The sequence below is a fragment of the Macrotis lagotis genome, chromosome 1 (genome assembly GCF_037893015.1).
Source record: "Macrotis lagotis isolate mMagLag1 chromosome 1, bilby.v1.9.chrom.fasta, whole genome shotgun sequence".
In the NCBI taxonomy this organism is placed as follows: domain Eukaryota; kingdom Metazoa; phylum Chordata; class Mammalia; order Peramelemorphia; family Peramelidae; genus Macrotis; species Macrotis lagotis.
Genome location: NC_133658.1, coordinates 842,337,023 through 842,353,385, shown reverse-complemented (window position 1 = coordinate 842,353,385; position 16,363 = coordinate 842,337,023). Strand labels below are relative to the sequence as shown.

At 34.6% G+C, this 16,363-nt stretch overlaps 2 protein-coding genes across 4 annotated transcripts; both read right to left on the bottom strand.

The window, feature by feature from the left end:
- Positions 1 to 1,053: 1,053 nt before the first annotated feature.
- OR52B6 (olfactory receptor family 52 subfamily B member 6) lies at positions 1,054 to 6,931 on the bottom strand. 3 transcript variants are annotated; one of them, XM_074190462.1, is made up of 2 exons: positions 6,900 to 6,931; positions 1,054 to 1,960 (listed from the first exon to the last, which is right to left on the bottom strand). In XM_074190462.1, the coding sequence occupies exon 2, from the start codon at positions 1,894 to 1,896 to the stop codon at positions 1,054 to 1,056; it is 843 nt and encodes a 280-aa protein (XP_074046563.1). In that variant the 5' UTR covers positions 1,897 to 1,960; positions 6,900 to 6,931. The 3 variants fall into 3 exon arrangements, with proteins under 3 accessions (XP_074046563.1, XP_074046564.1, XP_074046562.1); XM_074190463.1 differs by having other exon boundaries at positions 1,054 to 1,975; positions 6,918 to 6,931; XM_074190461.1 differs by lacking the exon at positions 6,900 to 6,931 and having other exon boundaries at positions 1,054 to 2,001.
- A 7,189-nt stretch (positions 6,932 to 14,120) lies between these two features.
- On the bottom strand, positions 14,121 to 15,068 carry LOC141490241 (olfactory receptor 52H1-like). The gene has a single exon (XM_074190460.1). It carries the CDS (start codon positions 15,066 to 15,068, stop codon positions 14,121 to 14,123), a length of 948 nt encoding a protein of 315 aa, XP_074046561.1.
- Positions 15,069 to 16,363: the final 1,295 nt, after the last annotated feature.

Here is a 16,363-nt window from a genome sequence, read left to right as displayed (position 1 = left end):
TGATCATTCTTGAACCACTTGAAGTCGAGGAGGTGATATAGTAAATTGGTGGAATGAAAGATATTACTGATATATCTGAAGAGGAGATAGTGGGATGAGAGAGGAAATGAAATGGTATATTTTGGGGGAGGACTTATAGACAGATATAGTGAGGTGATTAGGTAATTTTGGAAACATATATATGGGTTTAAGAATAAAATTCGAGTTAGAACATAGATAGGAATAAGGACCAGCATGGGTTTGGGAAAGGATTGGATTTGAAAATGATGGTATGGGGGTGGCCAGGTGGCGCAGTGAATAAAGCACCGGCCCTGGAGTCAGGAGTACCTGGGTTCAAATCTGGTCTCAGACACTTAATAATTACCTAGCTATGTGGCCTTGGGCAAGCCACGTAATCCCATTTGCCTTGCAAAAAAAAAAAGAAAAAAAAAAGAAAAAAAGACCATGATGCTATGGATGAGAATGGGGATTGTTGTAGTGATAGGTTTTAGATAAAATTGATGAATATTAGTATAAGTTTGGGATAGGACTAGAGATGGGGAGAAGGATTAAGATAAGGACAAAGAAAAGTTACATGACTGGCATAAGAATTGAAATATGAATGTGATTTTGGAAGAAATGAATGCTAGGTTAGGGCTGAGTAAGGTGGAGATAGAACTGGAGATTAGAATAGGGTTGGAGTTAGGGGCAGACATGTGATGGTTTTGTAAAAGTGATCCATAGGAATAGAGACTGGAACAGGACTGAGGAAAAAGTGGAGATGAAATTGGATTGAATTTAGGAATAGGGAATGAACTGGGATGGAGAAGACAATGAACCTAGATTAGGAGTCAAGATCAGTGATGTCCAGTTCAAATGGAAATTAATTCCTTAAACCACATATTTAGAAAACAACAAATTATCATTTTATGCTGTATTGTTATTTATTTTTTTAAAACTACTTAATTATGTTTTAATCTGATCCAGGCCTTATTTGTGGGCAATTTAAGTCCATAGACTATAAGCTTGATAGTCTACCAGGATTACTCTATTTTTTTCTGACTTCTATCTTAATCACTTTCTCAACTGTAAAAACATCTGGACAGTTCCTTCCCAAATCTGTTTGGTTCTTACACCATAAATGACAGGGTTGAGCATGGGTGGGATTACAACATAGAGGTTGGCTAGGAGGATATGAACATAATGGGGGATACTTTTCCTTCCAAAGCGGTAGGCAAAGGCAGAAAATAAAGCAGGAATGTAGAAGAGCAGTATAACACAAATATGAGAGCCACATGTACCCAGTGCTTTGTGCTGAGCTTCTTGTGAGGGAAGATAGAAGACTGTGCATAAGATGCGTACATAAGAGATGGCAATAAGAATGGCATCTAGACCTGTGGAGAGCAAGGCAACCATCAAACCATACCAGATATTGACAGAGATATCAGCACAGGATAACCAGGCAATGCCCATGTGCTCACAGAAAGTATGAGAGATTATATTGTCCTGGCAGTAGGGTAACCTTTTGAGGAGGAAGATAACTGGAAATATAATGCAGAAGCTACGTGCAAGTGTGGCCCCAGCTATCTTTCTGATGATAGTGGGAGTAAGAATAGTGTTATAGTGTAAAGGTGAACAGATGGCCACATAGCGGTCAAAGGCCATGGCCAGCAGGATGCCTGAGTCAGTTGCAAATAGAAAATGGATACAGAACATCTGGGTGAGACATTCATCAAAGGAGATGGCTTGGGTACCTAACCAGAAGATTGTCAGAGCCTTGGGCACCGTGCAAGTAGAGAGCAGGACATCAATGCTGGCCAGCATGGACAGGAACAGGTACATGGGTTCATGAAGGCTTCTCTGGGAAACAATGGCACTGATCAGGATACTATTCCCTGCCAAGGCAGTCACATACATGATGCAGAAAGGGATAGAAATCCAGATGTGCAGGTGTTCCAGACCTGGTATTCCAGTGAGGAAGCAGTCAGTAAGGTGGGTATCAGTGATATTCAGAGGAAACATTGAGACTTTTACAGCTTTAGAGGTGAGGAGCTTATTATTTTATAGATGTTTCACCTGTGTGGGAGAAGAAAACTAGAAAAATATAAATTTTGGTAAAAGCTATTGAATTTTCAAACAGTGCCAAGCATGTATAAATAATATCTGTGGTCAAAAAACAAGGCTCATCCTTTGTACCCAATGACAGGATTAGCAAATAGTAATGATCTCCTCCCATAGTGTCAGGGGGTGGGGCACAGCAACAGATTCAAGATCAGCTTTGTTGAATACATTGAAAAGTCAGAGTGTCACTGTATGCTTTTCAAAAGATAAAGTTAATGATTACTTCATTTTGGTACACCTTTGAAAATATAGACTAATTATTATTATTATTTAGGTTTTAGCAAAGCAAATGGGGTTAAGTGGCTTGCCCAAGGTCACACAGCTAGGTAATTATTAAGTGTCTGAGGCCGGATTTGAACTCAATTACTCCTGACTCCAGGACTGAGGGTCTATCCACCATGCCACCTAGCTGCCCCTGAAAATATAGATTATTGATAAGAAATAAAGATAAGGAAATCTTTAGTGGGTTTAATTTTTAAAGACACCTGGTTCCTGAAAATAGCTTGACTTTAGGATTTGATATAAAGGTATCCAAGAGCCTGGTAATCTTTTGATCAAAGAGGGTGACAAAAAATTATAAAATGAATATTAGAAAGTTATCTGTAGGAAACTTCATATTATAATGGTATTAATTAGCATCAGTAAGTGATCTCCCTTTTCATCAAAAACTTACATTTCTAAAACTTATATTTCAAAAAACTCTAATAGACTATCAAGAGGAAGGTACAATGGAAGCATTCTTGGACCAGGAATAAAGAGAATTTAGTTTTAATCTTAGTTCTGCTACTAAATTATATGAAAATCATTACAATCTAGGGATCCTAGGGAGCAATAATCTGCTGTGGTTTCACTTTAGAGAAATGAATTTCCCTTTCCCAGAAACTTTTTCAGCTTTATTTTACATTACTTCCTTTCATGCAAACTGCATTTTGCTCAAACTGGTCACCTGATTGAAGGAGTTGGAAAGGGAGGGAGGATAAGAATGAGAATAAAGATAGGTAAATGAAAACCAAAAGACGGAAGGGAGAGCAAAATGGGAGAGAGAGAGACAGAGAGAGAAAGAGACAGAAAAAGAGACCAGAGATACAGAGAAACAGAGGAGAGGAGGAATGAGGAGAGAGATGAGGATTAGGAAGAGAAGGAAGGAGGAAGAGAGGCAGGAACTGGTAGTGGTGGTTACTTGAACTCTTCTAAGCATAAAGAGGGAAGAATTGCCTGTTACTTCAGGACCTAGACTGAAAGGGTGGGTCTCTCACTACCTCATTTTTAGAAGAGATAAGAAGTACCATAACTCTTGAAAGAAGTTCTTATGTCTTGGGAAGTAGCCAAAAGGTCAGTAGTTATCCACTTCTCTACTACTTTCTTTCTAGATTATCAAGAACAGAAGGTGATCTTTACCTGTCTGGATATATTAGAGCATCTTTGAAATAGTCAGGCAAGACAAAATATAATGAATTAATTTTTCATTGAAAGTGGGTTTATTTTTTGATTTTATCAGTGTAGAGTACTCCCTATAAGCAACTTCCTATATAAATACATATCTCTACAGTTTATGGTCTCACCAAAGCCTGAAGGCACTTAGACATAAAATGACTTGACCAGGTTCACACAGACTATGTGTCAGAAGTGGACTTTATTCCTGACTTCAGGGTCAGTTCTTAGGTATGCTACCTTTAGCTTCTTATTAATACTTTTTTTTAGTTTTATTTTCTTCCCTTATACATCTCTTTCCCCAAGTCCTTGGGAAGGAGAAAAAATTGAGGATGGAGGAGGAAAGCTTCAGGAAAAGACACAATCATATAGTCTCATAGATGTAAAGGACTTCAGAGACAGTAAGACTAACTTCTACTCACATAGAATGGTCTCATCATTTCCAAGAGTGTGTACCCAGCCTTTACTTGAAGGCCTTCAGTAATAATGACTCTTTCATGTCTAGAGGAAAAGAAATAATTTCTAATTATTGAGTTTTCCTTGAGAATGAGATGTATGACTGAAAGAGATCAACAGACAAAATTCAACCATAATTATTTTATTAATCATTTACCATATATAGGTTATTATACCTCTCAGAGTTTGCATTTTGCTGGGGGGTGGGAGGATTTTATGTGTATACTTAGAAACACATCCACATTTCTATAATAATGCACTGATGTGCATAATTGTATATTAAATGTATGTCTATATAAAACAAGCATCCTCTGAGATACAATCACCCATACACTTACAATAGCATGCAGACAGGCAGAATGTGAATATTTACCATTATTAAAAGTGTTTAAGTACAATCTCAAAGACCACCTCACAGAAATAGAGATAAAATTACTATATAGGGTAAAAGGAAAAATATGATAAGCTTTAATATTCCTTTTACTTCCCAGTGTCTCTGGTTCAATTTTTCATAATTTTGACATTCAAAATGACAAATCAGATGACATTTCTACTTGATAACTCATCTTTTTCCTTGATTTTATGGGTCTTCATCCATTATCTAGATCAGTCAATCATTAGAATAGCCATTTTCTAGACCTTGTCATAATGGTAATGCTATTTTACTTCTCTAGTCCCTTCTTTACATAGCCCATCTTTCACAATATCTACCATACCTTTGAATCACCAGTTGCTAGACACTTTGTACAATATCCAATATATATCACTACTTCTATCGGATTTTCAAATACTGAAAATGTTAACAAAGTATAGAAGGCTAAACTAAGAAAGTCTATTGTAATCAGACACCTGATTATGTTGGAATATATGAAGTTGGAAGATAACCAGGAGCAATCAGCCTGGGACAACTCAGACTCTGAGGTCCCTAGCAGTTTGTCCAAAGATGCCATAAGAGATCCTGAAGACATACTATTTTGAACCTCAAAAATACAGTGGGGACTAATTCTGAGATATAGAGAGTGTAAGAGTCCAAGTGACATAGGTCAAGAGTAAACAAGATTGACCATGCCATCCAAAAATGCAGCGGGAAATAGAGCCTGGTCTGGTAATTACAAATCCCAGTTAAGTAACTAATTGAAGAAATGATGAATTGTAGAGAACTGTGACGACCATATCCAGAAATGTCCAAAACTCCAACCTAGTAGAAAAAGTAATAATATAAGAACTACAAGCAAATTACATTCAAAAGGGAAAAAAGGCATTTCCACTGTGTGGAATATCTAGAATAAATGAAGCAAAACATGACGGAGGGAATTAAAAACTCTGAAGGAAAGATCCAGAAGGGGAATAAATCCCTTAGAACAAAAATAGATAAACCTTACCCAAGAAATGGTAAACCTGAAAACTGGAATAAGCAAAACAGAAATCAATGACTCTATAAAATAGCAAGAAATATTAGAAAAAAATCAAAATCTTGAAAAAATAGAAGAAAACATAAGAAAGCTAATATATATATAAGCAAACAACTGACCTGAAATATACTTTAACAGATCAAATAAAAACATGATTAAAAAAAACCTTGGCACTACAGTTTAAGAAACAATAAATGAAAATTGTCCAGATCTATGAGAAACAGAAAGCAAAGTGAAGACAGAAAGAATTCACTGATCACCTTCTGAAAGAAATCACAAAGTAAAAATTTTAGGAATTCCATAGCCAAAATCCAGTGGTTGCACATCAAAGAAAGATTATGACAAACAATAAGAAAAAAGGAACTCAAACATCAGGGAACCATAAACAGGATCATAAAATTACTATTTTTTTTAAGTTTTTTTGCAAGGCAATGGGGTTAAGTGGCTTGCCCAAGGCCACACAGCTAGGTAATTATTAAGTGTCTGAGGCTGGATTTGAACTCAAGTACTCCTGACTCCGGGGCCAGGGCTCTATCCATTCTGCCACCTAGCTGCCACCAGTTTCTACTATGTTTGAGGGTTCTGGAAATTTATTCGTTTGCTTAACTGAAAGAGCTGTATACTTACAACTAAAATTAACTTAACTTACAAAGCTAAAATAAACGGACTAGAACTATAGGGAAATAGAAATATTTGATTATAGAAGTATAGGAAAATAATTAGAAATAAACTAAATATAGAAGTATAGGAAAATAATATAGAAGTATTAAAGTATAGAACTAAAATAATGGCTTATTTTCATGTTTTTAAAAGAAATATTGGAATCTATATTAAGAAAAATCCTACAACCTTAGGAAAACAGCTATGGGCAATGCTATTGCTATCCAAAGGAACAAAAACAAAACAAAACAAAAAACTCTTCATAATCTGAAAGAACACTACCTTCTCTTTTTAAAATTTCTCTTATGTATTTCTTTCCTGTCTCATGGTTTTCTTCCTTTCCCCTTAATCCTAATTCTTTATATAGAAAATGACTTACCTGTAAACATGTTAAAACACAAATGTGCATGTATAATATGCATTTTATTGTTCATCGCTGAGAGGAGGGAGGTGGGAAGGGAGAATGGATGGAAATTATGTAAAATATACATATGCATGTGGATGAATGTTGAAAAACTTTCATAACATGTAATTGGGAAAAGGAAATAAAATTTCAATTAAAAAAGGAGAATCCTAGTTAACCTCCCATCATTTCTTTCCCTAATGATTTTTCCCCTTTTTTAGTGGTTTTATTTCCTACATTAAATTCTTAGTGATCAGAAAATGGGATAACCAGTAGTTATTGGGTTTTATGCTAAACTCTTTCTCTTCTATACTTCCCAATCAATAAAATCCCAATGTGTTAAAACTGGAAGGAAAATTAGAACTCATTTAATCCTTGAATATAGCCTGGAATTAAAAAATAATAATGATTTTTAACTAGAATCAAGGTAGTTTAGCAAAATATTAAAGTGTGATGTATGGTTAGAAGAAAGAACAGACATGCCCAGGTATAATGGTAACCTTTTCTTTTTTGCATCAATTTGAGTAATTATTTCTTCTCACCTCTATGCCCTAGTCTGAGTCTGGGTTGGGAGAAGACTGGACAGAGTCTAAATCTACTCTGATAGCTCTCTCAATTCAACTGCTTCCTGACTACTAATCTCTGTCTCACTCCAGTTTTTCTGCCATTTTCTTAGGTCATTTATAATACTCTGTTCTTGCCCTCAAGTTCCCTGGACTTACTTTGTCTCCCTGTAGAAACTGTTTTGAATGCCTCAGTCTCATCATAATTTTCCATTTTTCCATTCTGAAAAAGATCATACTACATTCCCATTTTTCAAAACAACAAGATTTACTGATTAATTTTTATCTTTACATGTTTAGTGCCTGATACATATATGATATTTAATACATGTTTGTTGGATTGAATTATCTGTATTGATTTGATTGATGGTTCACAGAGAAATGAAAACAGAGGAGGAAAAAGTACTTTCAAGGCTCTGAATTCAATAGAGAGCACAGAATATGGAATAAAATTTTATGCAGTTTCTCTTGGCTACAAATGAAACCCTACCCAACATGAATTCCAAGTCTGTCACTTATTGGCTGCCCCCCTACCCTTTTTTTTCTTTAAAATGTTCCTGTGACCTCTGACTCCCTGATTCTTTGACTAAGTAAATATAACTATTCCACTGATTTTCTCAGATCATGTAACATTGCTGAAGTCACAGAGTTGAGAAGAACTACTTTGCAATAAGTCCCTTCTGTCTGACTTCAAAAGGAACCACCCTGCTGTTCCTCAGGTTTTCAATGTATTTTTCCCCAAAGATTCATCTAGACATCATCTATTTAATTCTCCCTCCTGGGAAAATTAATGTACTGCTTAATGTGCAGGTGTGCTTTGCTGTGTGCTTTAAATACACTTAATCAATACCTTGTAGAGTCCATTAAGTATGTGATGTGTGTATGTGTGTGTGTGTGTGTGTGTGTGTGTGTGTGTGTGAAGTTTCTCTACAACCAGGAAAGAAAAATGTCTTAAGCTTGGATTTGGGGATGATATTAAGATTGTTTTCTCCATAGCAAATTTCATTAATTAACTTTCACATAAAAAGGGCTTTTGATCCCTTTATTATGTTGGTTTTCAGATCCGCTTGATAGGGGAACTTTAAGAAATACCTTTAAAAGATTCTCTTTGCCATGATGTAGTACTTGAATATATCACTTCACTCCACTGGGAGCTTCACCTTGTGGGAGTATGGACAGGATTTGAACTCAAGTCCAATTCCACAAAAACTAAGGCTTCTTTTTCTATGCCAGGTCTTGGATAACACTTCAAGGTTTCTGAAATGCTTTAAATATATTGTCATGTGATTTAAACAGTGCGACATGGTACCTGATAACTAACTTAGTCTGTTATTAAATGAGATAAAGGACTTACAATGAGGGAAAGAATAAGAATTTAAGAATGGCCAAGAGACAGAAGATTAAATACAATGACCTTTTTTGGTTCTGCAGGTCATATGTGGAAACATTTCAATTCTCTCATTAGAAAGATAGCAGTCTAAAGGAATGGTACTTTCTATAGTATCAGACTCTGTCTTTGTGTGGCAGCCAAGAAATGCTATGAACAGAAAGGCCTGGACATTGTTAAAATTCTACCTTATACTTACTAGCTTCATGACTCTGGTCAAGTCACTCAATCTCCGTTTTGCCTGAATATAGTCTCTTGACTTCTTTGTCTGTGTGTCTGTGTGTCTGTCTTATTCATTCGCTTTATTTATTTATTTATTCATTCATTCATTCATTCATTCATTTATTCATTTATTTATTTATTTTGTATTTAAATTGATTTATATTAAATATATATTTATATTATTTTATTTATTCATTTTTGTTTATTCATTCATTTATTCACTTACTCATTTTTTGTTTATTTGTTTATTCATTTATCAATCTATGTATTTTTGTCATTTTGAACTGTATTTATTTGAAAACAGAAGTAGGGGAAATATTCACTATTCTTGAGAATTGCATGCAAAATTGTCCACCAGTATCAAGTGATATATTTCATCATTTAGTTCAAAACAGCAAGGTAGATCCACTGGTTACCAGTATTATAGGGAACACTAGGTAGCTGAGATAGTTATATTTTGAATTATTAATTCAGTTTTAAGACAGCTACTATGAAAGTTGTGTACATGTATAACTCATTGCACATTAAAGAAATAGGGCAGTTAGTATTTTAAAACAAGAGGGGGAGAGAAAAACCGAATGTGTCAAAATATTTTCCTTTTCACACAAATAATGAAATATTTAAACATTTAGAAAAAACAAAATTTTTCTGATTTTGAGAATAAGATGACATATTACTTGTAAAGCACTTTGAAAACCTTAAAATGCTATTAGATAAAATATATTTAATATTATTATGTTCAACCATTTTTTCCCTTTCTTATATATTTGTGTTCATGGTGTATGAACCATATCAGGAAATGACTATAATATAAGGGTAAGGCACTAATATTTTTTTAAAGAGTGATCAGGGATGTTGTGGAGAAAGAAACCAAGTTCTTGGGAAATGACAGGAAAGATTATTGCCTAGATTGGAACATGGCATTCTTTTTAAAGGAAAAGATAGAAAGGAACAGCAGTTGGGAAGAAATCTTTGATCTGAGTTTCATTTCTTCTCTATAATCTCTGTTAAATGTATCATCTTGTAAAAATAGGAGATTGAGGTAAGACTAATCTTAAGGTCATAGGCAAGAGGTTTCAATGCCTTGGTTTGGTTCTGCAGAAGAAAAACATGAATAATTGATGAAATATAGAAAACTATATTTAATCTCCATTTATAGTTAAAAAATCCCAATAATGATTGATCAAAAATAGAATGCCAGGTCATTTCCTGTCCCAACTCAGGGACTTTTCACTGACCACTTCCCATGCCTGCAATGTTCTCCTTCTTTATCTGAAGTTGTTCACTTTCTTGATCTTAGTCTGCAATAAGTGAGACATAAGACTTGGACTTTCTAGATAAAACAGAGTTGAGCCCAGAATTAAACATTATTATTTGTTCAACTGCACGTTATTGTTATGTTATCAGAAGTCATGACAAAGGAATCACATCCTAAATCACTGGTAACATTAGTATTGATAAATCTTCATGTATATTTTGCCTTGTGTCCTATCTGAGAATAGAGTAAGCCAATGGGACTTACCAATTCTGTCTCTCTCCCAGACATCCATCTATACTAAATTTCATAAATTCCTTAGTACATGCACTCATTTCCTAAGAAACAAACATTTTGGAAATTTTCTTTTCCCTTTCTACCTCCTGGATTTCTTCAAGTCCTAGCTAAAATCCTATCTTCTACAAGAACCCTTATCTCTATGCCCCTTACTTCTAGTCTTCTCTCTATCTCCAATTTATTCTACATATATTTTGGTGGCGCATATAATTTGAATATTGCCCACTCCCGTTATATTGTCAATCTCTTTGAAGGGGGGGAATACTTTCTTTTGCCTTTCTTTGTATGTTCCATGAGTAACACAGGGTCTGGCATGCAACAGGCACTTAAGAAATGGTTATTGAAATCTAATAAGTATCTAAATAATATTAAACATATACACCATAGAAACACATATATGCACATATATGAGCAAAAAAATTCACACATGCATGTATGTACATATGCATTGCTTATATATATATATATATATTATATCATCTTCTTTGCACATAAGTTGTGCTTAATAAAAATTTTAACATTCATTCAAAATTTTTACTCTCCATTTTTTCCACCCATTGATTTTTTATCATCCATTTACCATGCATGATGTTATTTAATACATCAAAAGATACAGAACTTTACTGGTATGTGTAGTCCTTCCACTGACGCAAACGACAGTTAAATAAGGGAACTACAAAAGAATGGAAGTGATGAAGCATAAATAGTGTCATGAATACTAAAGTTCATAAGGTAAGGCAGTTGGTGAATGCCGAGAACAATAGAAGCAGGTCTTAATTTTTTTTTCAAAATCTAAATTGAATGTGGGAGATAGATTAAAGATGGCAGAAAAACACTGCTTGTTTTGAATTGCAGGATGAAAATGGATAAAAAGGTGAAAATAGAACTAATCAATTCTTGTTTTTCTTGTTTTCTATTCCAGAAAAAATTATAGATATAGATTCTGGAATAGAAAACAAGAAAAACAAGAATTGATTAGTTCTATTTTCACCTTTTTATCCATATATATATATATATATATATATATATATATATATATATATATATCCTGGAAAGGACAGAACATAAGTCCTTAACTTAGAATTAAAAACCAAATTAGAGAGGAGAAGGGAAGAGAGCACTTAGCTGGCCTTAATAAGTTCAAGGCTTTAGACCCAGATAGAGTAAATCCCAGAATATTGATAGAGCTGGAAGTTGTGATGACTGGACCTGGAGTTGATCTTTGAAATATCATTGGGGAATGGAAGAGATGTCACAAAGGAAAAAATAGCAAAATAATGTCCCAATTTTAAAAAAATAGAATGAAAATTCAATAAACTATAGATAAGCAGACTTGACTAGATTTTCTATTCAAACACCGATTGGACAAGATAGCCTATAGGACTCCTTCCATCTTAAAGAGACCATGATATATTTCAATGACAGCCATAGAAGTAATCTAATTTAGAGACTGCTAGGCAGTGGTTTGAGAGATGGACTGCAATCTGGAAGATATTTGGTGATTCTAATAATTACTTATTCTGCATCATAGTGTTCCTCTGTGAACCTAGGGAGTTGTACTTTTTGACATATTCTGTTCTACAAATTTAGTCTGTCTTCAAGCTCCTTATACCCTAGAAAATGGTACTCACCTCTCTTTGATTTTGGTTCTAAGCATATTTGAAGAGACCGATAGTAATGGAGCCAGGTAACTTAGAGAGAAAATAGCTTGTATGTACACTGGAGGCTAGCGATGGACAAATACCTATGTGAAATGAATGTAAAGCAGAAGGAGATACGCTCAACCAGAAAGAAAGCAAGACATGTCCATTTATCTCTCCCTTTGGAATACCTTTGGGAACAGAACATTCAGAGCCAGAAAGGATGATGGTCTCCAGTGCCCAGGACCAACCCTTAAGAACGAAATTAAATTTTTGTAAACCTCAAAATACCCAGGAGACTGAGGACCCCTGTATATCATCTTTCTTAATGTAGTCCAAGACAGCATTGAATTTCTTGGACTCCACATTTTTGTTATATAATTTTAGTCGAACTGTTTGCTCATATTGAACTTGAAGTTCATTAAAACCCCTACTTCTTACTTAGAAAATTATTCAATCAAGCTTCTCTCACTTTGAACTTATAAAGTTGGTTCTTTTGAAGCAAAGGATCAAAATGTACACTTATTCTAGTTAAACATAATCATATTAAGCATAAATAGTGTCATGAATACTAAAGTTCATAAGGTAAGGCAGTTGGTGAATGCTGAGAACAATGGAAGCAGGTCTTATTTTTTTTCAAAAGCTAAATTGGATGTGGGAGATAGATTAAAGATGGCCAGCATGAATTTGTTTCTTTCAAGTCTCAGCAAAAATCCCATATTCTACAATTTATTTTTTCCTTCTCTCTCAAGGTTAGTGCTTTCCCTGTATTGATTATCTTCAATTCATGTCTATTTACAGTCATTTTCCTATCCCCATCTACTTTCCCATTATTTACTCTGACACTCCTGATAATAGGGGCTATTTTTTGCTTTTTTTTTAATCCCTAGATCTTAGCACATTATATATAGTCTTCATATTTATATACTACCAATATAGAATGAAAATACTTTTCAATCATATCCAGGTTAATTGGAGTAGCATCTATCCATAATCACTACCTTTTGGAACTCTTGGGGGATGGTTTTTAGGTTGTCCTTCTTCTGGAAAGGGGCAGTGACTAATTTACTCATTTGATCAAGAGCTAATAGGATAATATGGATAGAGAATAATAATAGCTTATGTATATTCAAATATGTATACACATAATATAACTTTAAGATTTACAATATATGCTAATTCTTCATAATTAATTTATCAGAAGCAATGATTTTGTGAGGTGGTTGCTATTATGCCTACTTTTAAGAGAAGGAAACTGGGGCAGAAAGAGATTAAGTGATTTGCCCCGGGACAAATTATGTTTTGAACTCAGATCTTTCTTAATCCAAATTACAATTTCTATTCCCTGCACCACCAAGTTGCTTCACTAGAGATAGAAGTGTGACCCAGGTTTGAAGCAGATACTTACTAGATGTGTAACCCTATCAAGACATTTAATTTCTTTGGACATCAGTGTTCTCATTTCTAAAATAAATGGAACCTAGTAACTCTCAGTCCCTTCTAGCCCTAAGACTTGATTTAGCTATTATAAGAAAAAATATCATAACCATGAAGGAAAATGAAAATTTTATACATAAATGAAAATATCTAATGTTTCTTCTACTTCTGAACTATGGTTTTATTTGTGAACTATTTTGTGTTATTATTTTTGACATTTACTGTGACAAAATTAGCAGAGAATCTCAAGGCAGAGACATACTTGAAATTCCAGATAAAAAAAGCCTCCAATTGGAAAGTGTCGAGTACTATTTTAGAAGCTTAGTTTTTATAATCTTAAATTAAAGACAAATGGACTATAGACTCACACTTCATTCAAATAGATTTGGTTTCAGATATGTAATGTAATACCTGCTCAAATTTTCATTTTTCTGTTCTGGCTATTGAGCTTTCCTGAAATCACCTGTTTAGGAAAAAAACCATCTCAAAATGATAAGGGAGAAGACAAGCTCTTCTAAAAACTTCTTCTGATTTCAGCAAGCCACAAATTCTCAATATACAATGTTCAAGCATGAATAAGGTCTCTCTCCTGGTCACAAACAATTTTGACCTTTTCCTTGAGAATAAATATTTTTCCTGTTTTCCTTGTTATTTTTTCCTATCTCTATTTGGCTCACTCCTTCTAGCGTATGACTCTTAAATATTATGCTTGTTCACAGTCATTTTCATGTTGATAGGAAGAGATAGGAAGTAACTTGGGATTCTATTTTCCTCTTTTTAAGCAAAATATCACAAAATGAATTTTCTTTTAAGCATTTCCCTCACCTCTTCTCAGTTCCTCTTTCCATAGTCACATGTCACTGTGTTCCTTTTGGAGAAAATAGGAGGAGAATCTTATTACGAATTTGCTTGGTCTTCACTCCATAGACAATGGGATTGAGAGCTGGAGGAATGGCAACATAAAAGTTGGCAAAGAGGATGAGCACATGACGTGGGACATTGTGTCCAAAGCGATGAGCAAGGATAGAGAAAAAAGCTGGCATATAGAACATGAAGATAACACAGATATGAGACCCACAGGTTCCAAGAGCCTTCTGGCGGGCACCTTGAGAAGGAAGGCGGAAGACAGCACTCAATATAATAGTATAAGAGACAACAATAAGGACAATGTCAGAGACCACAGTCATAAGAGGCACAGCAAAACCATACCAGATGTTGATTGATATGTCAGCACAGGAGAGTTGGGCCACACCTATATGTTCACAATAAGTATGGGGGATGATGTGTGTCCGACAGAAGGGCAGTCGCTTGAGTAAGAAAACATCTGGCAAGATGACACAGAAGCTCCTGATGACGATTCCCACCATAATCTTGATGATGACCTGGTGGGTCAGGATGGTGGTATATCTCAGTGGGGAGCATATAGCCACATAGCGGTCATATGCCATAGCCAATAGGATGGCAGAATCCACAACAAAGCTGAAATGGAGGAAGAACATCTGAGTGAGGCAACCTGAGAAGGTGATTTTCTTGTCATCAAACCAGAGGTTACTGAGCAGTTTGGGCATTGTGGTAGAAGACAGAATGAGGTCAGTTTTGGCCAACATGGAGAGGAAAAGGAACATTGGCTCATGGAGGCTGTGTTCCACAGCAATGAGGTACAGCAGGACACAGTTACCCACAATGGCCACGAAGTAGATAGCACAGAAAGGAATTGCGATCCAGATATGGAATTTCTCAAGTCCTGGGATCCCTATTAGAGTAAAGTAGTTGGGGTTATAGCTGCTTAGATCGAATGTGGCCATCAGATCTTCTGAACAGATAACTTTTGGGCCCTGAGGAGAAACAAAATGCAAGAATTAATTGATTGAGTTGATGGTGGAACTATGGAACATGCCAGTGTCAAATTCTACATACTTAGAGGGTTATTCCATAGTGTAAAGAATTTTGTAGGGTTTGGCACATTGAGGCTCAATGTTAACTTGGGAACTTTGCAAGAGGAATAGAATAGACAGAAGTCATTTTGTGTTCCAGCAAAGGAAGAGTGTGCTGAATCAGGTAGGGGAGTCATTCATGCCTGCAAACAACACATTACATACGTATTAGCATATATAACATGCACATTAATATTAATATGCATATATGTACATGTATGTTTAATGTATATTAAATGATAATCACATGATATGTATACCTATATTGGTATAATATATGAATGTGTGTTTACAAGTAAAATACTCATATAAAAGTAATAAGAAATGGAAATAGCAACAGGCAATAAATCTATAGACATAAGTATATATGTATATGAAATATGCGATCCAAATAATTTAAAGTCTAAAAACTGTTTATTCTGACAGTAACTCTGTGAGAGAGGTAATACTTTAAATTTTATTTCATTGAGGAATCTTAATAATCCTACTTTATAGATAAGGACCTTGGATTCAGAGAGATTAAATAATTGGTCTAAAGCAAATAATAATAATAATAATAATAATAATAATAATAATAATAATAATAATAATAATAATATATTTGAGAACCCAGGTCAGTACTTGATGTAAAGTGGTGGAAGATCAGACTCTTAGATATTTCACAATGCTCCCTAGGGTGATCCTTGATCTTAGAACAAGCTAATAGTTCTTGAAATGGGACCTGATGGGCAGGGTACTGAATAATATAGCAAACAGTCTTTTGAATAAGAATGATATGATTTATTTGATAATAGAAATATTGGCATAGCAAAATATATTGGTAACTGCTGGTAAAAGACTTCCTCTATTAATGAAGTTAACATCTTTGATATCTATGGCATTACAGAGTTGATTGGAGACACTTAACAATTAAGTGACTTACTCAGGGGCACAATATATTCCAGAGAAATTGAATCCAAGCCTTTCTGGTTCTGAAGTTAGTTCTCTATCCACTATGCTATGTTGTCTCTGTTTTATATTAAAGGGAAAATTAAACTTAATCAATTTAATATCAAGTCATCCTCACCATGCTAGAATGGGATAGGGAAAATCTTGCATTTCATTGAGGAACCTAGGACATTTAATATTTGAACAGGAGTCCCATCTAATTCATGTAATGTCCTCTT